Raw genomic sequence first — 26,821 nt, 5'->3', positions numbered from 1 at the left:
ACTTACCAGAAGTACTTTTTTTTTTTTTTTAACTTTTTGGCTTACCTCCTTCACTAGAAACATGTAGGTTCTGAGAGCAGGGACTTCATTCACTTCTCTTTTCCCATGCCCAGTAGAATGAGAGGTCGCTGTTTAGGAGAGTTAGAGGTATGGGCTTATATCTCTAAGAAAATGATAATTTTTAGAAAGTGCTTTATTTTTGGAATAGTGTCATACCATAACCATTTCTCACCTTGTTGAACCCCAACTTTGCAGGATGGTTTTTTGGTTTTTGTTTTTGAGACAAGGTCCTACTCATTGCTCAGGCTGGAGTACAGTGGTGCAGTCATGGCTCACTGCAGCCCTGACCTCCCAAGCTTAAGCTATCCTCCCACCTCAGCCACCTTAGTAGTTGGAACCACGGGTGTGGTGTGCACCCCACACCTGGCTAATTTTAAACTTTTTAAATTGAGATGGAGTCTGTGTTGCCCAGACTGGTCTCACATTCTTGCTTGGGCCTATACATCTCAGCCTCCCTAAGTGTTGGGTTTACAGGCATGAGCCACCATGCCTGGCTAACTTTGTAACTAGGGAGGAGAATGTTTTTGGATACAGGGATGTCGACCCTATTGACTAACCATATTATCTTTTACTTTTGTAGAGACGCTCTCCTGGTCTGCGTTCTGACTCTTTGGAAAAGAGCTTAAGGATCACTGTTGGCAATGACCACTTCTGTGTTAGCACACCAGAACGGCGACGGCTTAGTGATCGGCTGGGGTCACCAGTGGATAATCTGGAAGATGTGGACAGGTAGGCATCACCTAAGGCAGGGCATACTATACTAGTACTTGAACGCAGAAATGTTGCTGTTTTCTGAATGATATATTTGAAAGGATGGTGCCAGCTCTAAAGTTATTTCCTATGCCACGTGTCCAGTACAAAATATAACGTTGGGATAGAATTTCTAAGTGGGAAGAGTATAATGATGTATAGACTCTGTTGCTGAATAAATTGTATAGAAAAAAAGACTTTAAAAAGGTCATCCTAGTCTGATTAGAAAGAAGAGGCTGAGGGGACATAATCAGAGTCCTCCAAACCAAGAACAGTTGAGATGGTATAGATTCAAAAACAGTGAAACTATGAGAGGTCCCTTTCCAAAGAAAAGTTCTGGACAAAATGGGAAGTCTTTTTAAAATGGTGTTATTTTTTAGCTTATCCAGGCTGAAACATAGATTCAGAAAGGGTTTAGATAAGTTCATGTCTAATATATGTGTGTATGTGATGTGAAGTAGATAAAGTATTAACAAAAAGCTAGAGACCTTCAAAAATGTTTAAGTTCAGTTATCATTTTACAACTATTGAGTGCTGAGGAAGGGTAGATACACCCAAGAGAGTTGGATATAGACCTTAGGTGCTAGGAACTTAACCATATACAGAATGTAAATAATCATGTCAGGTGTTTTTCAGCTCACAAAAATCAAAGTGTGGATGGAAGTCCAGGAAAGCACTCTTTCTCAGAGCTGAGACCTTGACTGTTATGGTCTCTGCCCAGCACGTTGGGAGTTTTGACAAATGAGTAGCAGTAGCAATAAATCAATGTGATGTAGTTTCAAACTGAGACTGTCATTTGCAGTGTTGCACAGAGCATATCTAGGTGGGTGGGGGAGAGCTGGGCAGGAAGTCTGAGGACCAGTTTTGCCGTTGGTAATACTTCAAAGTTCCATTGGCTGTGGATGCAGTGAAGCAAGGCAGAACAGTCTTTTTTTTTTTTTTTTTTCCAGGCTTAATTCACTTTATATTTCTTATATTAAAACCCTATGTTGTAGCCACAGCTGGAGCCTGGGTCCTCTGCACAGAGACTCTGGTGTGTGTCTTGATGAGGTGGTCAGTGAATTCCTGATAGGGAGACTTGGTGAATCAAGTCTCTTTCCAGAGGTCGGGTGTCAGGTAGCTGTAGGTCTTAGAGATGGCATCAAAGGTGGCCTTGGCAAAGCCACCCAGGGTGGCAGTGCAGCCCCTGGCTGAGGTGTAGCAGTCATCGATACCAGCTGTCATGAGCAGCTTCTTGGACACGGGCTGAGACAATGCCAGTGCCCTTGGGCGCAGGGATGAGGCGCACCAACACAGAGCCGCAGCGGCCTGTCACCTTGCAAGGGACAATGTGGGGCTTGTGGATCTTGTTCCCCCAGTAGCCTCTGTGCATAGGGAGAATGAAGAGCTTGGCCAGGATGATGGCCCCACGTATGGCAGTGGCCACCTCCTTGGAGCACTTAACACCCAGACCGATGTGGCCATTGTAGTCCCTGATGGCAATAAATGCCTTGAACCTGGTGCACTGGCCAGTGTTGGTCTGCTTCTGCACTGGCATAATCTTCAACACCTCATCCTTGAGAGAGGCCCCCAGGAAAAAGTCAGTGATCTCAGATTCCTTGATGGGCAGGAAGAAGAGATAGTTCTCCAGGGACTTGATCTTTATATCCTTGACCAAGCAGCTCAGCTTGGTGACAGGCATCCACTCCTTATCCTTGGCCTTGCCTTCATGAGCTCCGCGGCCTCAGCCCCATCCACGGCTGCAACCCCGGCCCCTCTGGGGAAGCCACCGCGGTTCCCCATCCCAGGGCCCTGGGGCCTCTGCCCCCACCCCACCCCTCCCACTGACATCATCCGCCATTTGGTGTTTTCTCATAGAAGAAGCAAGGCAGAATAGTCTTATGTCATATAACATTGAAGCTTCTAAAGGGCCTCAAGATATGTGACTGTATTACTTAATTGGGGCAGTAGCCCTTGCCCTTCTGGCTGCTTCTGTTTTGGGAAATGATTGAGTAGGTAGTCTGGGTAGGTGGTACGTAGTATGATTGTCTTCATTCTTTGCTGAGGTTTTGAGTTAGTTTCAGCAGTTCCTCTTCTTAGGCCTAGTATGTCACTTCCCCTTTGCATAAACTTTGTTATGCACGTGTGCTTCAGATAATTAATTGTATTTTTAAATTACAGAAATTAAAATTTTTCCTCTTAGGGAGTTTGGGGTGGCAGTCTTCTTTCTAGAATCGTGTTTCAGAGACACGGGTCTACTTTAGAGAAAGTGAGATTGAGGTTCTAAACAGAGATACAAGGCCATTTAAAAAATACTGTTGCCCCCTACACATTTCTCTTCTTTCCTTTTTGTTCAGTATGGTTTGTGTGGATAATTACTGTCCATTAAAACCAGGCCACAGGACCATTGGCATACTCAGGATGTCTCCTGACAGTGAGTCTAGTCTTCAACCAATGATACAGGCCATTTATATCCTTTGTATGTAGATGTTTAGGCCTGGCGCAGTGGCTCTCACCTGTAATCCCAGCACTTTAGGAGGTTGAGGTGGGCTAATCACTTGAAGTCAGGAGTTCAAGACCAGCCTGGCCAACATGGTGAGACCCTATCTTTACCAAAAATACAAAAATTACCCAGTGGTGGTGCATACCTGTACTCCTAGCTACTCCAGAGGCTGAGGCAGGAGAAGCTTGAACCTGGGAGGCAGAGTTTGCAGTGAGCCCAGATTGCACCACTGCACAGAGCAAGACTCTGTCTCAAAAAAAAAAAAAAAAAGAAAGTGTATGTAGATGTTTAGTTTTTTAAAAGTTATTTATTAATTTTTTTTTGAGACAGAGTCTTGCACTGTTGCCCGGCTGGAGTGCAATGGTGCAATCTCAGCTCACTGCAGCCTCCGCCTCCCGGGTTCTAGCAATTCTCCTGCCTCAGCCTCCTGAGTAGCTGGGATTACAGGTGCGGGCCACCACACCCGGCTAATTTTTTTGTATTTTTAGTAGAGATGCGGTTTCACTGTGTTGGCCAGGCTGTTCTCGAACTCCTGACTTTGTGATCTGCTGACTTCGTGATCCACCGACCTCGGCCTCCCAAAGTGCTGGGATTACAGGTGTGAGCCACTGTGCCCGACCGCTTTTAAATTTATTTTTAAGAGACAGGGTCTCACTCTATCACCCAGGCTGGAGTGCAGTGACATGATCATAGCTTAGTGTAGCCTCTAACTCCTGGGTTCAAGTGATTCTCCTGCCTCAGCCTCCCAAGTAGCTAGGAATACAGGCACACACCACCCAATGCCCAGCTAATTTTTTTTATTTTTGTAGAGATGGGTTCTCACTGTGTTGCCCAGGTTGGTTTCAAACTCCTGAGCTCAAGTGATCCTCCTGCCTCAGCCTCCCAAAGTGATGGGATTGCAGGTGTGAACCACCATGCCTGGCCAGATGTTTATTTATTTGTTTTTTTTCTGAGACTCTAGTATTCTTTCTCTTCCTTTATTGAATCTGTTAAGTTTTATATCAGGTTTGGATGGTAGCGAAGTTGGGTTTTAGTGTCTTCACCTTAGCAGCCCTATAGGTAGGACTATAATTCTTCTCAAAAGGGAACATGAACAGGTAATGTGAAAAATTCTAAAACACTTGGCTTCTAAAGACCTGTGGATGTGAGGTTGATTTCTCCTGTTCATCAAAGTAATTTGCACATTTAATGTTCCATTCATGGAGCTGTTTATTTTTAAAAAATCAGGCCGGGCGCGGTGGCTCAAGCCTGTAATCCCAGCACTTTGGAAGGCCGAGACGGGTGGATCACGAGGTCAGGAGATCGAGACCATCCTGGCTAACGCGGTGAAACCCCGTCTCTACTAAAAAATACAAAAAAAAAAAACTAGCCGGGCGATGTGGCGGACGCCTGTAGTCCCAGCTACTCGGGAGGCTGAGGCAGGAGAATGGCGTGAACCCGGGAGGTGGAGCTTGCAGTGAGCTGAGATCTGGCCACTGCACTCCAGCCTGGGCGACGGAGCGAGACTCCGTCTCAAAAAAAAAAAAAAAAAAAAAAAAAAATCATTATCTTTTTAAAAGACAATGTCTCGCTCTGTTGCCCAGCCTGGAGTGCAGTGGCGTGATCATAGTTCTCTGTAACCTCAAACTCCTGGGCTCAAGTGGTCCTCCCAGCTCAGTCTTCAGAGTAGCTAGGACTGTGGGCTACATTGCCATACCTGGTGATTTAAAAAATAAATTTTTAGAAATTGAGGGTCTATCTATGTTGTCCAGGCTAGTCTCCTGACCTCAAGCGATCCTCCTGCCTTGGCCTCTTGAAGTGCTAAGATTACAGGTGTGAGCCACTGTGCCCAGCTTATCTCCTAATTCCTTCTCCTTATTCTGATAGATTGAAGGAGTAGGATTTTTTTCCCCTCTGATTTACTTTAGGGAATAGAAGCAAACAGCTTTCTTGGGGCATTTTTGGGGCTCATCAACAGAAAAGAATACAGAGTTTAGGCTCTGAAGGACCTTTTAAAATATATATACATTTTTTAACAGCTTTATTGAGATGTAATTTGTATACTATGTAATTCACCCATTTAAAGTGTACAGTGATTTTTGGTATATTCAGAGTTGTGCATCCCTCACTACAATAAATTTTAGAACATTTTTATTATACCAGAAAGAAGCTCTGTGCCTTCAGCCATTACTCCCTCCGCCCTACCCCCAGCCGTGGGCAATCACTAATGTACTTTCTGTCTCTATAGATTTGCGTATTCTGGACATTTCATATAAATAGAATCATATAATATGTGGTCTTTTGTGACTGGCTTCTTTCACTTAGCATATTTTTTTTAAGGTTCATCCGTGTTTGTAGCATTCCTTTTTATCGCTGATAATATTTTATTGTATGGGTATACCACGTTTTGTTTATCCATTCATCAGTGGTGAATGAATGGATAACATTTGGATTCTTTTCACTTTCGGCAATTATGATTAATGCTGCTCTGAACATCGGTATAAAAGTTTTTATATGGACATATATACATTTTTTAAAAACTTGTTTAACAGAGATTTGTAAACATAAAAATGTAGAATAGTATAGTGAACCCCCATGTCCTCATTACCCAACTCCAGCAATCAGTTTTTTAAATAGATAGACCTTATTTTAGATAACAGTTGAACTCTTAACCAAGGCTTTCAGGGAGTGTCCATCATTGGACTCTTTCAGGGTATAGGAGATTGTACTCTTTTTAGGGCTCACTCTTACTACAGCCAGTTCTCTTCTCATATCCTTTTGGAGTTCTGGGGAAGGAGGACATGAGCTTCTAATAAGCAACCTGATTTATGCCTACATATATGTGATAGCTTTATTAAGAAAACTGTTTTTATGCAGGCCAGGCACGGTGGCTCAAGCCTGTAATCCCAGCACTTTGGGAGGCCGAGACGGGCGGATCATGAGGTCAGGAGCTCGAGACCATCCTGGCTAACATGGTGAAACCCCGTCTCCACTAAAAAATAAAAAAAAAAAAAACCTAGCTGGGCAAGGTGGCGGGCGCCTGTAGTCCCAGCTACTCGGGAGGCTGAGGCAGGAGAATGGCATAAACCCGGGAGGCGGAGCTTGCAGTGAGCTGAGATCGGGCCACTGCACTCCAGCCTGGGCGACAGAGCTGAGACTCCGTCTCAAAAAAAAAAAAAAAGAAAACTGTTTTTATGCCTTTTTTCTGTCTCATTCTACTGGAGATTCCAAGTCTGGACTGAGGCTTTTTGAGAGCCATCTCATTTATAGCTTCTTGATAGTACTGGATTAGATCTTGGGCTAGTATGCCATTTCATGGTGACGTGTAATAGTTCTAGTGGGGAGCTGAATGTCGGAGTGTGAATGAACTTGCCACTCCTCATCGAGCTTATGTTTTCTCTCCCTATACTAATATGATCAGAGACTTCTTGTGTGGTAAATGGTGTTTTGACAATGGAGTGACTCAACTCATGAATATTCCTCTCTGGAAATGGGTGTGTTTATGGCTGACAGACCTATAGAGAAAAATTTTTACCCCAGTTTGATTTCAGAAATCATCCTTGGTTTATTCCCATTTATTCCTATTTCATACTACATTGAAACTTCAACATTTCCCAAATTCTTGGGAAGAAGGTGGGTAACAGAAACCTGGATTCCCACAAGTGGCATTCTTGTTAGAGAAGGTAAATAAAGTTTGTCCTTGATAACCTTTCATGAATTTATTCCTAGGTCTACAACTTTGAACAAAGGCAGGCTGGTGAATAAGAGAAGGCAACGTTTTGAGGTTCTGCTGGCATAGTCTCAGAGATAGGAAAGCAACTACTAAAAAAACTAGGAAAAGTCATTTCTAGAAACTCACAAAAAACAAAAGTAGCTACTAGAAACTGCAGAAAACACTAATAGTTACCATCCTCTAGATGATAATTCACTCTGGAATGTGAGTGACATGTAAGAACTTTTATTTTTTATTCAGATTATTTAGAAATTTCATACATAAAGTGCTAGAGGATCTTTATTTCTGTCTATGATTTAAATCAGAAACTTTCGTTTTGTGTCATAGCCATAGCCCCCGAGAAGGTTAGGACTATTGGGTGTGGTATAGAGTTCTCAGCTGAAAGAATAGATGTCCCATCCTAGATTTTTACCTCATGCCACAAAGGTCTGAGACATTTGTATTTAATGAAATAAAAATATAAGGTGAACCAAACCATCACTTTCTCGTTTCTAAGCCCGAGAATAGCAGAGTTTTTGTAGATATCCAGAGAAGGCAAAGAGGGTGACAAAACAGGCTGTGAGAGAGTTTTTTGGTTTTTAATATGTGAACCATCGAGGCAAAGCATTGGAGAACCTTCTAAAACTTATGAGAAAATCATGCTAATTAGAATAATCATTTTTTTAAAAAGTTACCCTATAGTGAAACTTTTTTTCCAGTTGAATTGTTAGAACCTTAATATACAGACTTAAAGTTGGATATAGTATGATTTAACTGGGGTAGAAGGTCCAGAGCCCTGCTGGTTTTGCTTTTCTAGTACCTCCTTTCTTTTGGTAGCTCCTGAGCACTCTTTACAACCTCTGGAACACAGCTTTAAAACCATTGATCTGAGCCACGTGCGGAGGCTTACACCTGTAATCCCAGCACTTTGGGAGGCTGAGGCGGGCGGATCACCTGAGGTCAGGAGTTCGAGACCAGCCTGGCCAACATGTGAAACCCCATCTCTACTTAAAAAATGCAAAAAAATCAGCCAGCGTGGTAGTGCACACCTGTAATCCCAGCTACTTAGGAGGCTGAGGCACAAGAATCGCTTGGACCAGGGAGGTGGAAGTTGCAGGGAGCCAAGATCATGCCACTGCACTCCAGCCTGGGCGACAGAGTGAGACTCTGTCTTAAAAAAAAAAAACAGAACAAAACAGACTGGGCGTGGTTGCTCACGCCTGTAATCCCAGCACTTTTGGGAGGCCAAGGCGGGCGGATCATGAGGTCAAGAGATCAAGACCATCCTGGCTAACATGGTGGAACCCCATCTCTACTAAAAAAAAAAAAAAAAAAAAAAAAAAAAAATTAACCTGGTGTGGTAGTGGGTGCGTATAGTCCCAGCTACTCAGGAGGCTGAGGCAGGAGAATGGTGTGAACCCAGGAGGCGGAGCTTGCAGTGAGCCGAGATTGTGCCACTGCACTCCAGCCTGGGCGACAGAGCAAGACTCTGTCTCAAAACAAAACAAAACAAAATAAAAAAAATCCCATTGATCTGGACTGGTGTTTCTCAAACTTTAAAGTACAAAAAAATCACCTTGAGATCTTGTTAAAATGCATGTTCTAGTTCAGATCTGCTTGGGGTGGAGCTTTGAGAAGCTGTATTTCTAAATAGTTCCCAGGTAATGCTAATGCTCTTTGGTCCGCACTACACTTTCAGTAGCAAAGAGCTAGAATTTAGCTTGTGTGGAGTTGTGTAACTTGCATGATACTTTGCATGCCCCAAGTCTAGTCAAAGATATTACCCAAGAACTCTGTCTAGATATATTGGTAATGTTAACTCTTGGTTAGAGGCCAAAGCTGCTTGCACCCCAGGGAAAGGGAGAGGAAATGTTCTTGGACTTAATGATAATAGGCTTTTGCCTTAAGCATTTTATAGCCCCCTTGACAAAGTCCATTTGTTCAATGATGCTTCTCTTTTTCCTCAGGGATGACCTGACTGATGATTCTGTCTTCACTCGAAGCTCCCAGTGCTCTCGGGGTCTTGAGCGATATATTTCCCAGGAGGAAGGGCCTCTCAGTCCCTTCTTGGGACAACTGGATGAGGACTACCGAACAAAAGAAACTTTCCTGCATCGATCTGATTATAGTCCCCATATCAGTTGTCATGATGAGCTTTTGCGGGGAGCAGAACGGAATCGAGAAAAACTCAAAGGCTACTCTATACGATCTGAAGAAAGGAACCGGGAGGCCAAAAGACCCCGTTATGATGACACAGTGAAGATAAACAGCATGGGAGGGGATCACCCAAGTTTTACATCAGGAACTCGCAACTATCGACAGCGTAGACGAAGCCCAAGTCCTAGGTTTCTCGACCCTGAGTTTCGAGAACTGGATCTTGCCAGACGAAAGCGAGAGGAAGAGGAGGAGCGAAGTAGGAGCTTGAGTCAGGAGCTGGTTGGAGTTGATGGTGGTGGTACTGGCTGTTCCATCCCTGGATTGTCAGGTGTCCTAACAGCATCAGAGCCAGGATATTCTTTGCATCGGCCTGAAGAAGTATCTGTGATGCCCAAGAAGTCCATTTTGAAGAAGCGGATTGAGGTGGACATAATGGAGCCTTCCATGCAGGTCTCTGCTGCATTTCTTGTAGGGCGTCTTGCTAGTCTGTCTAATATCTTAATGCCTGTTTACTTTCCTGTGGGCTATGTTTCTAATGGTGTCTTTGTAATATATGCTGGACCAACATTGTGAGCTATGCCTTCTAGGACTGTGAGCTACACCTTCTAGCACTCTCCAAATGAAACTGTAGGCCTTTTAATGCATCAGTAGAGGGTTATATTGCTGTATATTAGGCTTTATATTAATAAATAGATATTTTGGAGAGTATCTGCTATAAGTTTTTTCCTTAAATTGGATTATCCTTTGGCAATCTTTGAATATGGGTTTGTTGGAAATGAAGCTTGAAGGGCAAAGGGAGGAGGTGACCTCAATTTTCTCATCTCTCTTTAGAGAGAAGACAAGATGTATGAGTTGTAGGACACTGAACTAGAAATCAGGTGATTCTGATTCTGGACCCTCTTCTGCCACCAACTTACTGTGATGTTTAGACAAGTCACCTCACCATTCTGAGTCTTGATATTTTTCCGTCACCTGTGAAAGGATATGCTGATGAGTTAGTGTTCCAGAGTTTCCTCTCCCCACTTCAGCCAAAGCAGCGCGCTCTCTCTTTTTTTTTTTTCTTTTCTTTTGGGGATCCATAGAAAAGAAAACAAGCTAGGGGATCTCTAAAATCCTTTTGAATTCAACTTCCTTTTAACACATAGATAAAGGTGAGGATTCCATCCAGATTGCCTCACTTCCTTGTTTCTCCTTAACAGCAGAAACATCTGGAGATAAGGTGACTCACATTTTGAATCTGGCTAAGGATATTTGTCCTCCCTTTTATCCATACTTATCTCTCACCTGTTAATTCAGAAAGACCAAAGTATTTAAGTAATTTATCTCAGTTACTAATCTTCTGAGATTCTGCATAAGATTAAATCAGTTGTGTTTGTCTTTGCAGCTTGAGAGTTTTTCCAGCAGTACCAGCTCCAGCCAGGATCACCCTCTCTACTCTGGGCACCCATCCCTTCCACTAAGTGGTGCTATTGCTGCTTTTGCCTCAGAGATTGAAAACAAGGGGACTATGGTAGAGACTGCCTTGAAGGAACCTCAGGGCAACCTCTACCAATGGGGTCCTCTTCCTGGGATTCCCAAAGACAATAGTCCTCTCGGAGAAAAATTTGGAAGTTTTCTATGCCACAAGGATAATTTAGATTTGAAGGCCGAGGGACCCGAGCGACACACAGACTTCCTGCTGCCCCATGAGAGAGCTAGCCAGGATGGCAGTGGTTTTTCCCGAATTCTGAGCATGTTGGCTGATTCTACTAGTACACAGGAAAAAAGGCGACGTAGCTTTCCTGACATTGAAGATGAGGAGAAATTTCTCTATGGGGATGAAGAAGAGGATTTAAAGGCAGAATCTCTACCAAAGCCCCTTGGGAGCTCTGAGAGTGAAGTTACTAGGCAGAAGGCAAGCTCCCTGCCGTCTTCAGCTCCAGCTGTAAAGCTAGAATCACTAGAAGAGACCAATCCAGAATATGCGAAGATCCATGACTTGCTCAAGACAATAGGGCTGGATATTGGAGTAGCGGAGATTAGTCAATTGGCTGCACGCACCCAGGAACGACTTCATGGCAAGAAGCCGTCATTACGCTCCTCAGCTGACCGCCGTTCCTCAGTTGACCGATACTTTTCAGCTGACCGCTGTTCCTCAGTTGACCACCGCTTCTCAGCTGACCGCTGTTCCTCAGTTGACCACTGCTTCTCAGCTGATCGACGTTCCTCAGATCCCCACAGACTAGAGAGCAGGGAGGCACATCATAGCAATACCCACTCTCCAGAGGTGTCCCATCCCCACCCACCTTCTCCTGTGGATCCTTACCTGCTCACAAAAAATAGCCCTCCATTCCTAAAGTCTGACCATCCAGTGGGTCATATTTCAGGACCAGAGGTGGTTGGTAGTGGGTTTCAGTCATCTGTTGCAGTCAGGTGCATGTTGCCATCAGCCCCATCTGCCCCAATTAGACTTCCACACACTGCTGCTTTATCTCAGTTTCACATGCCAAGGGCCTCTCAGTTTGCTGCAGCTCGGATACCTCCAAATTACCAGGGACCTGCCATTCCCCCTGCCTCCTTTGATGCCTATAGGCATTACATGGCATATGCAGCCTCAAGATGGCCCATGTATCCCACCTCTCAACCATCAAACCACCCTGTACCTGAACCACACAGGATAATGCCAATAACCAAACAAGCTACTCGTAGCCGTCCCAATCTGCGTGTGATCCCCACTGTGACTCCTGATAAGCCTAAGCAGAAAGAGTCTGTGCGAGGCTCAATTCCTGCGGCCCAAGTGCCTGTTCAGGTGTCCATTCCGTCACTCATAAGATACAATCCAGAGAAGATCTCTGATGAGAAGAACCGTGCTTCCCAGAAGCAGAAGGTGAATATTAGCTTTGGGCATCCTGTGCCTGAGTTTTCTACTTTACCATACATTTGTATATGTTTTTTAGAGGGGGTTGAAAATTTGTAAGGCTCTTTCACTTGAAGTCCTTTGGAGGCTGCCGTCATCACCCTGAGAAATGTATATTGTTCCTCAGTTTTTCACACGCCTTTTTTTTTTTTTTTTTTAAGATGGAGTCTCACTCTGTCTCCCAGGCTGGAGTGCAGTGGCATGATCTCATCTCACTGCAACCTCTGGGTTCACGCCATTCTCCTGCCTCAGCCTCCCGAGTAGCTGGGAATACAGACACCTGCCACCACGCCCAGCTAATTTTTTGTATTTTTAGTAGAGACGGGGTTTCACTCTGTTAGCCAGGATGGTCTTGATCTCCTGACCTTATGATCCGCCCGCCTCAGCCTCCCAAAGTGCTGGAATTACAGGCTTGAGCTACCATGTCCGGCCCAGACTTCTCTTTTTTAAGTTTAGTTCTATCCAAATTAATGGTCTTCAAACACTGTAGATAGGAACTGGGAGCCTTGAAGTCTTCAATATGATTTCATAGTGGAGTGGGGAACCAAAATTGGGTGTGGTGAAGGAGAATCAGTAAGCCTGTTTGATCCCAGTGAATTCTGTATTCTTACCCTGTAGTGATTATGTGAGTTAAAGCTAATAATTAGTTGTTGCTTGATAATTGAAGCAAACCAACAAATAAACTTTGCTTGATCTGGTTTATCTTAGAGCCCAGGAGTAACAGTAACATTTTTGACATGTTATTTATTTAAAAAATTATGTGTGTGTGTGTGTGTGTATACATATATTTTATATAGAGATGGGGTCTTCTCAGTGTTGCCCAGGCTGATCTTGAACTCCTGGGCTCAAGTGATCCTCCCCTGCCAGCCTCACCCAGAGTGCTGGGATCACAGGCATGATGAGCCACTGTGCCTGGCCTCTAAAATCATTTTTTATATTATCCAGGTTCATTGGGTTCCCAGGCTGTGGGAAGAAAGCAGTGACTGGGGTAAAGATATAATTCTAATAATTCTGATAATTTAGAGCAGTAGGTGAAAACTACATCAAGATAAGGAATACATAATAGAAGAATTTTGAGTGGAAGAGTTAACACATACTATTAATTGTATGTGTTAGAAACATAAAAATGTAACTTGTTAGAAACATAAAAATGTAATGTGTATAATTTGGTTTGCTCATAAAAGTTAAGACCTGGCCGTGCGTGGTGGTTCATGCCTGTAATCCCAGCACTTTGGGAGGCCGAGGCGGGCAGATCACGAGATCAAGAGATCGAGACCATCCTGGCTAACACGGTGAAACCCCTTCTCTACTAAAAATACAAAAAATTAGCCGGGTGTGGTGGCACGCGCCTGGAGTCCCAGCTACTCAGGAGGCTGTGGCAGGAGAATTGCTTGAACCCAGGAGGCGGAGGTTGCAGTGAGCCAAGATCATGCCACTGCACACCAGCCTGGGCAACAGAGCAAGACTCCGTCTCAAAAAAAAAAAGTTAAGACCTGAAGAAAAAAAAATAGAGGGCCAGTCTCAGTTTTTTGCAGTTAAAAAGTTTTAGCCAATTATTGGGAAGACAAAAGACACTTCAGAGTATTTAAGTTCAATAGAAACTTAACTTCAGTCTTTAGTTTTACTAAAGTCTTTTGAGAAAGGGAAATAGGTTCAATATAGACAAAACTTAAAACTTCAGAGACAGTGTTTGAAGGTCATACACTTTCTCTTTCCTTTTATAAATCTAGTCCTTAAATCAGGGTGCTGATAATACATAGGTCTATTATAGACACATATCAGCCTATTATATGCTGGTATAGTATAGACAAGCCATATTTGCTTTTTTCCATTAGGTAGTAGTAGAGTTGAAAGATCATGAGCTTTAGGGCAGATATACCTGGATTGTAAATCTACACTTAATGTGTGACTTTGAGTATTCTGCTTAATCTTGTACAACCTCAGTTTTCTAACTACAAAATAGAGAAAATGTTGTGAGGTTTAAACAACATGCTACTCTGGGCACACTGCCTATGGGTTATCCCTGCTTTCCAAGGAGCAGTGAAAATAAATAAATAATATGAAATATGTCCCTTACCCATAACATATATAGTTCCTTTATGGTTCTATATATAACATACATATGGTTCCCTTTGGAACTTAGAACCACTATCTAATAGTTGCTATCAGTGCCCTAGATGCTTCCTGCAAAAAACAAAAAAACAACCTTTCTGGACAGTATAGTTTTTGAAAAGATGGACAGTTCTATTCTGGAACTTAGAACGAAATATCACTTTGACTGTAAGGTCAGAGCCTGTGTGCAGGCATTTGGATCCTTATAGTCAGATAATGTCTAGCATGAAGGCTTCTGGAAGAGAGAAATAGAAAAGAGGGTGTTGGAGGAGATGGACTCTCTTACCATTTTGTATTTTGCAGGTTATTGAAGAGAGGGAAAAACTAAAGAATGACCGGGAAGCCCGCCAGAAGAAGATGTACTATCTTAGGACCGAGTTAGAGCGGCTTCATAAACAACAAGGTATCAGCTGCTTTGCGTGATTGCCTTTTTGTAATAACTTATGTAGGAGAACCAAATTTGCTACTCTCACACAGGTTCAGTAACGTGAAACTTCATTTAAAAAAATTTTTTTTTTACATAATTAAACTTACAAAAAAGTTGCAATAATAGTGCGAAGAATTCTCAGGTACTCTTCTCCCAGATGATGATGATGGTGATGATGATGAAGATTTGAGACGAAGTTTTGCTCTCTTGCCGAGGCTGGAGTGAAGTGGCGTGATTTCGGCTCACTGCAACCTCTGTCCCCCAAGTTCAAGTGATTCTCCTGCCTCAGCATCCCAAGTAGCTGGAATTACAGGCACCTACCACCATGCCTAGCTAATTTTTTTCGTATTTTTAGTAAAGATGGGGTTTTGCCATGTTGGCCAGGCTGGTCTCAAACTCCTCACTTCAGGTGATCCACCTGCCTCAGCCTCCCAAAGTTCTAGGATTACAGGCATGAGCCACCACACCCTGCCAGATTATTAACATTTTAATACACTTGCTCTATCTTTTTTTCTCTCTCTCAATGTGTGTGTGTGTGTATGTGTGTGTGTAATTTTTCCTGAACTTTTTTTTTTTTTTTTTTTTTTTGAGAAAGAGTCTCACTCTGTCGCCCAGGCTGGAGTGCAGTGTTGCAATCTTGGCTCACTGCAACCTCTGCCTCCTGGATTCAAGTGATTCTCAATCCTCAGCCTCCCAAGTAGCTGGGATTACAAGTATGTGCCACCACAGCTGGCTAATTTTTGTAGTTTTAGTAGAGATGGAGTTTCACTGTTTTGTCCAGGCTGGTCTCAAACTCCTGGCCTCAAGCAATCCTCCTGCCTCAGCCTCCCAGAGTGCTGAGATTATAGGCGTGAGTCACTGCACTGGCCTTTTCTGAGCTTTTTAAAGTAACTTGTAGATGTGATGTTCCTTTACTCCTAAATACTTAAGTATTTCCTAACAACAAAGAAGGTGCATATCCTTAATACACTTATCAAAATTAGGATATTAGCAGTGATACAATACTATTATCCAGTCTACCAATCTTACTCATATTTCACATTGTCCCATTAATGCCCTTTATAGCAAAAGAAAGTGCAAGATTATTTATCACATTCAGTTTTCATGTTATACTTATACTCTTCTTTAATCTGAGTCTTTGTATTCCATAACATTAACATTCTGGAAAATAAGAGGTCACATATTTTGTAGAATATCCCTTAATTTTTTATTTGTCTATTTCCTTATGATTAAATTCAGGTTATTCATTTTTGGCAAGACTATCACAGAATTGATGCTCAGTTTGTATCAGGTGTTGATTTGTCCCATTACTGGTAATGTTAACTTTAATTATTTGGTTAAAGTGGTGTCTGCCAGATTTCTCCACTATAAACTTACTGTTTTACCTTTTTAAATTAATATGTATCTTATAGAAGAGATACTTTGAGACCTTGTAAATATTCAGTTACTCCTCAAACTTTCACCCACTGATTTTAGCATCCACTGATGAGTCTTGCCTGAGCCAGATATTATGATAATAGTTATTTAAAAAAATTTTTTGAAACTAAAAAAAATTTTTGAAACAGGGTCTCGCTGTGTCACCCAGGCTGAAGTACAGTGGCAGTGGCATAATCTTAGCTCACTGCAGCTGGCTCAGGTGATCCTGCTGAGTAACTGAGACCATAGGCATGAGCTACCATGCCTGGCTAATTTTTTTTTTTTTTTTTTTCTGGCTAGAGACAAGGTTTTGCCATGTTTCCAAGGCTGGTCTCAAACTCCTGAGCTCTGCGGCCTCCCAAAGTGCTAGGATTACAGGCATGGGCCACTGTGCCTGGCCTGTGATGGTATCAAATAGTGATTTTTCAAGTTTCCTCATTCCTTCTACCTTTATTAGTTGGCTTTCTACTATAAGAGGGAACTTCCTAACCCTCACTGCCATTTGTTTATCCATTTATATGAGTATGAATTCATGGATTCTTCGTTTGATACGTTACAATGTTTTATTATCATTATTTATTTTCATGCACACATTGTTCCAAATCTGGCCAGTGAGACCCCTTGTGAGTTAGTTCCTGTGTCCTTTCAATATGTCTTCATCATTTTTGAGTTCTTTTTTTTTTTTTTGAGATGGAGCCTTGCTCTGTTGCCCAGACTAGAGTGCAGTGGCGCAATCTCAGCTCACTGCAACGTCCGCCTTCCGGGTTCAAGTAATTCTCTTGCCTCAACCTCCCGAGTAGCTGGGATTACAGGCACGTGCCACCATGCCCGGCTAATTTTTGTATTTTTAGTAGAGACGGGGTTTCACCCTGTTGGCCAGGTTGGTCTTGAACTTCTGACCTCAGGTGATCCGCCCTCCTCGGCCTCCCAAAGTGCTAGGATTATAGGTGTGAGCCACCACGCCCAGCTTTTTTTAATTTAATTTTATTTTTTTTAAGAGACAAGGTCTCATTCTGTTGCCCAGGCTGGAGTGCAGTGATACAGTGCTGTCATAGCTCACTGTAACCTCGAATTTTTGGAGTCAAGTGATCCTCCTATGTCAACCTCCCAAAGCACTGGGATTACAGGCATGAGCAACAGTACCTGGTCTTTCCTTAAATTTGGCACACACACACAAAAATGTTCCCTGATGCCTTCCTTTTTATTCCATTTTTTTATGCTTTTAGGAATTCACATACACAGTGAGGAAAAGAACATAACAAGACTTCTAAATACTGATAGGATGAAAGAACAGAGAGTAGGAGAAGATGTAATTGCTTCTGTCTGGGTTTGGACTGTTTAGGGATGAGAAATTGAGTTATTTATCCTGTGAGGATTAACGCCAGAGGATCTGCAGTTTAGAATAGGAGATAACATTCAATAAGCCAGCAGGGTGTGGTGGCTCACACCTGTAATTCCAGCACTTTGAGAGGCTGAAGCGGGCAGATCACTTTGAGCTCAGGAGTTTAAGACCAACCTGGATGACATGGCAAAACCCCATCTCTACCAAAAAAAAAAAAAAAAGGTTAACCAGAGGCAAAACCTAAAACTCATTGAAGAAATTGTTAAAGTGTCCTTAGATCAGATAAAGTCAAATATATTACCCTCTAAATAATTCTTCAGCGCTCTGAAGAGAGGACAACTGCTAGATTCATAGTTATAACACTTATTAATGTTTTTGAGAGACACACACAAAATTATATGTACTGTTATGGGAGTTCTTGGAGCCCCTGAAGCCTGTCCATAGATCCTTACCTTATAACCTTTATACAAAAGATAATGTCATAACCCATCCTTTACCTTCATAGAAGCTTCACTTACACCAACCCATGTGGAAGGAGAGTCTTACTTGCTCTTAGAAAAAAAAAAATTGTTTTTTGAGATAGAGTCTGTCACTATCACCCAGGCTGGAGTGCAATGGTGTGATCTTGGCTCACTGCAACCTCCGCCTCCTGAGTTTAAGCAATTCTCCTGCCTCAGCCTCTTGAGTAACTAGAATTACAGGTGCCCACCACCACACTTGGCTAAGTTTTTGTATTTTCAGTACAGACGGGGTTCCACCATGTTAGTGAGGCTGATCTCAAGCACCTGAACTCAAGCAATTACCCTCCTCAGCCTCCCAAAGTGCTAGGATTACAGGCGTGAGTCACTGTGCCTGGCCGCCCTTAGAAACTTTTGTGGGCAAAGATTTTGTAACCATAAAGCCCTGACAAATTACTACTTGTAAATGAGAAACGACTCATCTTATTTTCCCTGTGCTGCTTTTTGTTGACATTTGACTACTCAGGAGAAATGCTGCGCAAGAAACGAAGGGAGAAGGATGGCCACAAAGATCCGCTCCTGGTGGAGGTGAGTCGGCTTCAGGATAACATTATGAAGGACATTGCAGAGCTACGGCAAGAGGCAGAAGAGGCAGAAAAGAAGCAATCTGAACTGGACAAAGTAGCTCAGATCTTGGGAATTAACATCTTTGATAAATCTCAGAAGTCTTTAAGTGATAGTAAGGAGCCTACAGAGAAGCCTGGGAAAGCAGAAAAATCCAAGAGCCCAGAAAAAGTGTCATCGTTCTCAAACTCCTCCTCCAACAAGGTAACAACTCAACTTTTCCATTTCTGTCATCTTTTTTTTTTTCCCCTTAGACTCCTATGGAAGTTTTCTTTTTTTTTCTTTTTTTTTTTTTTTTTTGAGACGGAGTCTCGCTCTGTCGCCCGGGCTGGAGTGCAGTGGCCGGATCTCAGCTCACTGCAAGCTCCGCCTTCCGGGTTTACGCCATTCTCCTGCCTCAGCCTCCCGAGTAGCTGGGACTACAGGCGCCCACCATCTCGCCCGGCTAGTTTTTTGTATTTTTTTTAGTAGAGACGGGGTTTCACCAGGTTAGCCAGGATGGTCTCGATCTCCTGACCTCGTGATCCGCCCGTCTCGGCCTCCCAAAGTGCTGGAATTACAGGCTTGAGCCACCGCGCCCGGCCCTATGGAAGTTTTCTAACCATATTCTTAACTTAGGTTTTCAAACTGTTCTTACTCTTGTTAATTATTTTCTTACAGTATAGATCAGAGCATGGTACTCCTCTTCAGAATTTCAGCAGTTCCTTGTTGCCCACAAAGAATCCCAAATCCTCAGTGTTCAGGACCTTCTATATTCTTGTTCCAGCATTTACTCCTTAACCCACTCCTGTCTGGCTTCTGATCTTCTCACAGCTTGTATATACCCCTTTGCGGGGTTAATATTTAGCAACTATGTTCATGTCTAGGTCACTACTATGTTGCCAAAGTCAGTAGATACATTTTACTTCTCAAATGAGCAGCATTTGAGGCCGAGAATCACTTTCTCCTACAAAAACTCTTTTCCCTTGGCTTGTCACGCTTCTTTCCCTCCTAGTACATTGGATGCTCCTGCTTAGTATCCTTTGCTGTTGCTCATACATAATCTTTAAATTTTTGAGTTTCTCAGGGCTTAGTCCTTGCCCAGTTCTCCAGAATTTGCTCTTTCTTTCTAGGCCATTTCATCCAGTCCTATGCTAAAATGCCATGTGAGAAATGCAAGTTTTATGTTCTAGTCAAATGAGTCTTCTGAGTGTCTAACAACCTAACTCACCATTTCCACTTCATTGTCTCATAGGCATTTGAAATTGAGCATGTCCTAAACTAAATTAATGGTTGTGCTCAGCCTCCTTCCAACTTTTTCTTCCTCCATTGTTATCCATTCTCAATGCATGGCACAACAGTTTTCATGACAACAACTTAAAAGTCACTCTTAGTGCTCTTCTCTCCCTAACTGCTCCATAGGCAGTTACAGATTCTGTCAGGTCCCTCTCCAAAGTAAATCTCGATTCCATCCAGCTTACCATCTCCATTGACATTCAAGTCCAAGCCACATCAGTTTTTGCTTATGTTGCTCTGTTAACTCTTTTTGCACATATAGCCAGTGATCATGATACTCAATCCCTTGCCTACTTCCTCAACCTCATTTCGTGCCTCTTTCCCTCTTGCTGACTGTAGTTGCATTACTAACCTTTTCTTTTTTTTTGAGACGGAGTCTAGCTCTGTTGCCCAGGCTGGAGTGCAATGGCCGGATCTCAGCTCACTGCAAGCCCCGCCTCCCGGGTTCACGCCATTCTCCTGCCTCAGCCTCCCGAGTAGCTGGGAGTACAGGCGCTCGCCACCTCACCCGGCTAATTTTTTTTGTATTTTAGTAGAGACGGGGTTTCACTGTGTTAGCCAGGATGGTCTCGATCTCCTGAACTCGTGATCCGCCCGTCTCGGCCTCCCAAAGTGCTGGGATTACAGGCTTGAGCCACCGCGCCCGGCCGCATTACTAACCTTTTCATTCCTCAAATGTATCATCTCCTCTCATGACCTCACATTTTCTCTGCCCTTTCTTTACCATGCAAATTGAACTCTTTCCTTATCTGCTCTTCTAACTCCAATTCATCCTTTAGATTGGATCTTAAATTAGTTCCCTGACTTCCTTCTCTGATTCCCTAGACTGTTAAATTTGCCTGATATACGCTCCCATAATATCTTGTAATTTTCCTCCTTAGCATTTATGACAGATCTGATTATATAATTATATGTGTTCCGCAAATTTGCTTTTAAGGTTCAAAAGTTCCAGGGACTTTATATGTGCCATTGTTCAATATGGTTCCCAATACATAGCCCAGGGCCCGGCATATAGTAATGAATACTGCTCAGGAAACATTATATTACATCTTACACTGCGTCACCTCAAAGTGCAATTTTCCAGGTGTGCAATATCTGGTATTACACCTCTCTGGTTTTGCATTAATAATCCTATTAGCCTGGAATAATCTTTCTCCCACCCCCACTCACCCATTAAAGCCCAATTTGGATACCACCTCCTCCTTGAAGAATTTCCAGAATTCCACCCAGATCTAGTCAGCCTTCTTTAGCACTCTGTAATTTGTTTCTTTGTAAAATTTATTTCGTTGTCTTATTTAAAGACTCTTACATCTGTCTCCACTAAACGAGAGCTTCTTTTTTTGTTGTTAAAGATGGGGTCTTGCTATATTGCCCAGTCTGGTCTTCTTTTTGAGACGGAGTCTTGCTCTGTCACCCAGACTGGAGTGCAGTGGTACAATCTTGGCTCAACCTTGGTTGAGCCTGCAACCTCCGCCTCCCAGGTTCAAGTGATTCTCCTGCCTCCGCCTCCCAAGTAGCTGAGATTACAGGCATGTGCCACCACCCCTGGCTAATTTTTGTGTTTTTAGTAGAGGCCGGGTTTCACAGTATTGACCATGCTAGTCTTAAACTCCTGATCTTGTGATCTGGCCTCCCAAAGTGCTAGGATTACAGCCGTGAGCCACCCTGCCCAGCCATTTTTTTTTTTTTTTTTTTAAGACAGAGTCTTGTTCTGTTGGCCAGGCTGGAGTACAGTGGCATGATCTTGGCTCACTGCATCCTCTGTCTCCCGGGCAATTCTCCTGCCTCAGCCTCCCGAGTAGCTGGCATTACAGGTGTGTACCACCACACCCAACTAATTTTTGTATTTTTAGTAGAGATGGGGTTTCACTATCCTGGCCAGGCTGGTCTCGAACTCCTGACCTCAGATAATCCACCCGCCCCAGCCTCCCAAGGTGCTGGGATTACAGGCATGAGCCACTGTGCCCATCCCCGGCTGGTCTTGAACTCCTAGGCTCAAGTGATGATCATCCTGCCTCAGCCTCCCAAAGTGCTCATATTACAGGTGTGAGCTACCCCACCTGACCTGAGAGAATAAAAGAGGAATCTTTATCTTTGTGTTTCCCATGGCATACAATATGTCTAGCACATAGTACATCCTCAGTTAATGTTGAGAGGTAGGAAAGAGAATATATTCTGTATTATCACCCAAGCTCTATTTTTTTCCATGTCTTCCTAGGAGAGTTTTCTTTCTCAACCAGGTAGGACTAATCTTTTATACCTGGGTCTTGAGTCTAGGTAGGGCCTTTAATGGGAGAAGAATTTAAAAGCTCTGGTCCTTTGTAATTGACTTATACATTGGATTTCTATTCATATACCAACCCCATGATAATCTATCATCTTGATTTGGGTGAGTCTTCATGGTCTCTGAAACTAACAGGGATATGTTACAATTCAATTTTCATCTCAGCAGTAAGGAATATTATGTCCACAACCTTTCCTACCTGTCCTTCATATTTCTTTACCTCTCTTTAAAACATATACTTGGTTTGAGGTTTTCTTTCCCTTTCTGTTCATTTCAGAAAAGCACACACAAACTTGTAATTTCATCTACCTAGAAACAACTATTATTATTACTTTTTTTTTTTGACACAGGGTCTCACTCTGTCACTCAGGTTGAGTGCAGTGACACGACCATGGCTCACTGCAGCCTCCAACTCTCGGGTCCAAGCATTCTTCCCACCTCAGGCTCCCCAGTAGCTGGGACTACAGGTGCTCACCACCACCACACTTGGCTAATTTTTGTATTTTTGTAGAGTTGAGGTTTCGCCATGTTTCCAAGGCTGGTCCCGAACTCCTAAGCTCAAGTGATCTGCCCATCTCAGCCTCCCAAAGTGCTGGCATTACAGGCATGAGCCACTGGGCCCAGCCAAGACCACTGTTAGTAATACCTTGGTGTATGATATTATTAATACCTTGGTGTATGTTATTCCAAATACATACACCAAGGTATTAATTCTGTCCATTCATTCACTTAACAAATATGTATTGGTCACCAATAAAGTGTCAGGAACTGGTCTAGATATGGGAAATAACACACTGAACAGTACAGACAAGGTTCATATTCTCATTAAATAGTAGAAGACAGACAATAAATAAGTCCATGTTAGGTAATGATAAGTGCCTAAAAAAAGAAAGCAGAGGATAAGGAGTATAGAGTGGTTAGAGAAAGTATTTTGGATAAAGTGATATTCAATGCTCTATGCCTATTTACGTATCTTTGTTGATTATTCAAGTGTATTTTATTAGTTTTCTCAGTATATCATGAACATCTTTCCATGTCAGTAAATACACTTCTCTAATACCATTTTTAACAACCTTATTTTTTGTTGTTTTTGTTGCATGGTTAAGCAAAATTTATTTAACCAATCAAATCACCTGTTGTTTGACATGATACTTTCCATAGGATAAATACCAAGGAGTGAATTGCTGGGTTAAAGGGTATACAGTATTTTGAGGTATGTAATGTATTCCTAGATTATCTTCTAGAAGATGGTGCCAGTTAATGCTCCCACCAGTAGTGTATGAACTCTCCCATCCCCTACCTGTCTGGTGTGATCTCTTTAGTGATTCTTGAATAGGATTCAGGTAGGGAAAGAGTATCTTTGAAGCCCCAGTTGTTTCCCTTTCCTCCTGTCCTACCTTTTTCCCTGAACGAGCTAATATTCTAGGTACCCAGCTCCTTCATCTTGTGTACTATAGAACCCCATTCATAGCTAGCCTCTGAGTTGCAAAAATTATCTTTTTTTCCTGTGCTTTACTCCTGAACATTAACCAAAATTCTCATTTCCTGAGTGCCTTGTTCCAACTTGGTAATAAATTAATTTATGTTAAATATTTACTGTTGATCATTTTAATATTAAGGAGTTGATATATTTTAAAAAAAAGATACATGTTACTCAAAGGTGTTAAAATTTTTTTTTTTTTTTGGAGACAGGGTCTTACTTGTTGCTGAGGCTAGAATGCAGTGGCACAATCTTACCTTACTGCAACCTCCGCCTCCCGGGTTCAAGTGATTCTCGTGCCTCAACCTCCCGAGTAGCTGGGACTACAGGTGCACACCACTATGCCCGGGTAATTTTTCTATTTTTAATAGAGATGGGGTTTCACCATGTTGGCCAGGCCTGTCTTGAACTTCTGGCCTCAAGTGATCTGCCCACCTCGACCTCCCAAAGTGATGTGCTTTCAGGCATGAGCCACTGCACCTGGCCTCTAAAGGTGTTAAATTCTAAAAGTGATATTTTAGGCAGTTAGGAATGTTTTTCCCAGATTTCTTTAAATCATTCTACATAGATGACCTTATTTATCTATGTATAGTTGTATAGTCTGCTTTATCTATGTACACCAACCCTTCTTTCCAGTTTTCCATACCAGGATGCATGTGATGAGTTCACTATCACCTATTTTCTGCATTTGCTTTACTTAGCCTGTCAATTACCTTTTCCATTTTAGTTTTTCTTCCCTCCCTAGTCGTCATGATTTTCAAATTTAACTGTTTAGTTGCATAGGTAACACATTCAACATTTACTAAAGGGTATACAGTAAAGAGACTACTACCCGTCCTTGTTCTCCACTTCCCTTCCCCAGAGGCAGCCAATGTTTCCACAACCTTGGCTGTTCTTCTAGAGATATTTTAGGATATGTAAGTAAATATATTGCCGTTATGACTTACTTTTTATGCTGTAATAGCACTATGAAGTCAAATAGTTCTGTGTCTTAGAGACATGCTTCTGTTAGGGTTCCCCCCAACTTGTGCAGCTTTAAACATTGGAAATAGGGTCATATGGCCCTATTTCTATTATTATGGCCACTTACTATTTCAAAGAGAAGACAAGTCTAGATTGCCTTGAATTCCTTGTAAGTACAGTTTTTGCCCTCTAGGAATCAAAAGTAAACAATGAGAAGTTTCGTACTAAGAGCCCCAAGCCTGCGGAAAGCCCCCAGTCAGCCACTAAGCAGTTGGATCAGCCCACTGCTGCTTATGAGTATTATGATGCGGGCAATCACTGGTGCAAAGACTGCAACACCATCTGTGGGACCATGTTTGACTTCTTCACTCATATGCACAATAAGAAGCACACACAGGTAGGTATCCTACTCTCTGTTATTTTCACTCCCACCGTCACTCTCTTCAAACTTCTATACCCCTATCTGCATTGCGAAGCTGGAAAAGGAAACATTCTCATATGGGCAGGAGCCCCAATCTGAAGAGCCAAGAGACACCAACAAAGGAGACACCATCCCCAGGGCTCAGTCCAGGGGACTTGGCTGTAACTAAACACCATGACAAGTGTAAGTGAGGTTTCTGCCTCTTTTGATTCCTTGAGTACCTGATTTTTTTGTTTCATTTTACCTTTCTCTGGTACTTGGTCTAACATGTGTTTACCTTTTCCACAGGTGATTTCCATTTAAACAGTTGGCAGAGGGGGTGGGGGTGGGTAGCTGGGGGCTTCTGGTCCCCTGATCTTATTATGGGGGAAAAAAAGAGAAAAGTGGGTCATTGAGCTTTTAGTGCTGTTGTGTGAGCACCTCTGCCTCTTACAAATAGACACTGGATCCCTACAACAGACCTTGGGCTTCAAAGACCCAGAGTGAGGCCAAACAAGATGCCATAAAGCGCACTGACAAGATAACTGTTCCTGCAAAAGGTATGTTTCCTCTTTGCCTCCTTTGTGGTTTCCTTACATTCAGTTGAGGAAGAGGTGTCCTGAGCTAACGTGCTAGGAAGCAGCATAGCATGAGACAGCCATTCCTTTTAACAAAGCCATAAGAATGCCTTCTGTGTACAAAACAGTGTACTAGGTCCTGAAACTATAAAGAGATGTATAAGACCATGATCTCTACCCACATGACCAAAAATCTACTAACAGATGTTAAACATAGACATGTCACTTAAAATAGAACTGTCTTTGTCATTGGCTTATGGACCCAAAATCTTACTTATTTGGAATCCAGGTTAAAAAGGATAGGAGATGCAGTAATTTAACTGCCTTTTCAACTAAGAACTATACAATATTTTGAGTCATTGTTATTAAGCGGTAAATGGAGAAGCAGAACCTTCCTTTGTCTTTAAACTTTTCAATTTCTTTCTTTTTTTTTTTTTTTTCTGAGATGGAGTCTCGCTCTGTTGCCCAGGCTGGAGTGCAGTGGTGCAATCTCTGCTCACTGCAAGCCCCGCCTCCCAGGTTCACCCCATTCTCCTGCCTCAGCCTCCCGAGTAGCTGGGACTACAGGCACCTGCCACCATGTCTTGTATTTTTTGTATTTTTAGTAGAGACGGGGTTTCACTGTGTTAGCCAGGATGGTCTCGATCTCCTGACCTCGTGGTCCGCCCACCTCTGCCTCCCAAAGTGCTGGGATTACAGGCGTGAGCCACCGCACCCGGCCCATAAACTTTTCAATTTCTTACCTTCACAAGTAGCCAGTGCTGCTGCTGTATCCTTGAGATCTACAGAAGAGAGATTCCTCAGTAATTAATACCAACATGAGAGATCCTCATAAAATGGTAATGGACTATTTGGGAGTATAGTTTTTATATCTCCTGAGATGCTTAGTGCTAGTTAGGGTTTGAGGAGACTCAGCAACAGGAATTAATCTGGCACAGGAAACTCCTAAATTAACCAGTTAATGTTCCCAAGAGGTAGAAGAATTAGAGGACTGTAGTTCAAGCCTTAGGTTGGAAAGACTGTGCTATTGGGATTCATCTAAATACTGCTTCTGACTTCACAGTGAGTAAGGCCCTCTATACTGTAACTATTTTACTGCAAAGGGGTGGTGGGATTTCCATTGGTTGCTGTCATTCTGGGTGGAATCGACTTATTTCCTTGACTTTTTTCTACTTCTTCCAGGCTCTGAATTTCTGGTTCCCATCAGTGGATTTTATTGCCAGCTCTGTGAGGAATTTTTGGGGGATCCAATTTCTGGGGAGCAACATGTGAAGGGTCACCAACACAATGAGAAATACAAGGTTGGTCTTTGTAGTAGGCTGTGGAGTTTCCAACTTTTCTGAAGTAATTATTTTGACTTTGTCAAATGGCTTCCGAGCCAGAAAAAGCCACTGACACTTCAAATTCCATATAACCTCTTAAGTTC

At 42.7% G+C, this 26,821-nt stretch overlaps 1 protein-coding gene across 1 annotated transcript in view; it reads left to right on the top strand.

Moving 5' to 3' along the window:
- The window catches only part of ZNF318 (zinc finger protein 318), a 35,067-nt gene that overhangs the window by 3,663 nt on the left and 4,583 nt on the right, over positions 1-26,821 (top strand). Inside the window, exons 2-9 of the mRNA XM_050786883.1 lie at positions 641-789; positions 8,951-9,590; positions 10,525-12,006; positions 14,452-14,551; positions 18,318-18,619; positions 24,611-24,814; positions 25,278-25,377; positions 26,578-26,696. Of these exons, the coding sequence (XP_050642840.1) occupies positions 641-789; positions 8,951-9,590; positions 10,525-12,006; positions 14,452-14,551; positions 18,318-18,619; positions 24,611-24,814; positions 25,278-25,377; positions 26,578-26,696 (3,096 nt within the window). The remainder of the gene's footprint in view (positions 1-640; positions 790-8,950; positions 9,591-10,524; positions 12,007-14,451; positions 14,552-18,317; positions 18,620-24,610; positions 24,815-25,277; positions 25,378-26,577; positions 26,697-26,821) is intronic.

The sequence above is a fragment of the Macaca thibetana genome, chromosome 4, assembly GCF_024542745.1.
Source record: "Macaca thibetana thibetana isolate TM-01 chromosome 4, ASM2454274v1, whole genome shotgun sequence".
Lineage (NCBI taxonomy): Eukaryota > Metazoa > Chordata > Mammalia > Primates > Cercopithecidae > Macaca > Macaca thibetana.
Note: the sequence above shows the minus strand (reverse complement) of the source record. Positions and strands in the feature narration are given on the sequence as shown.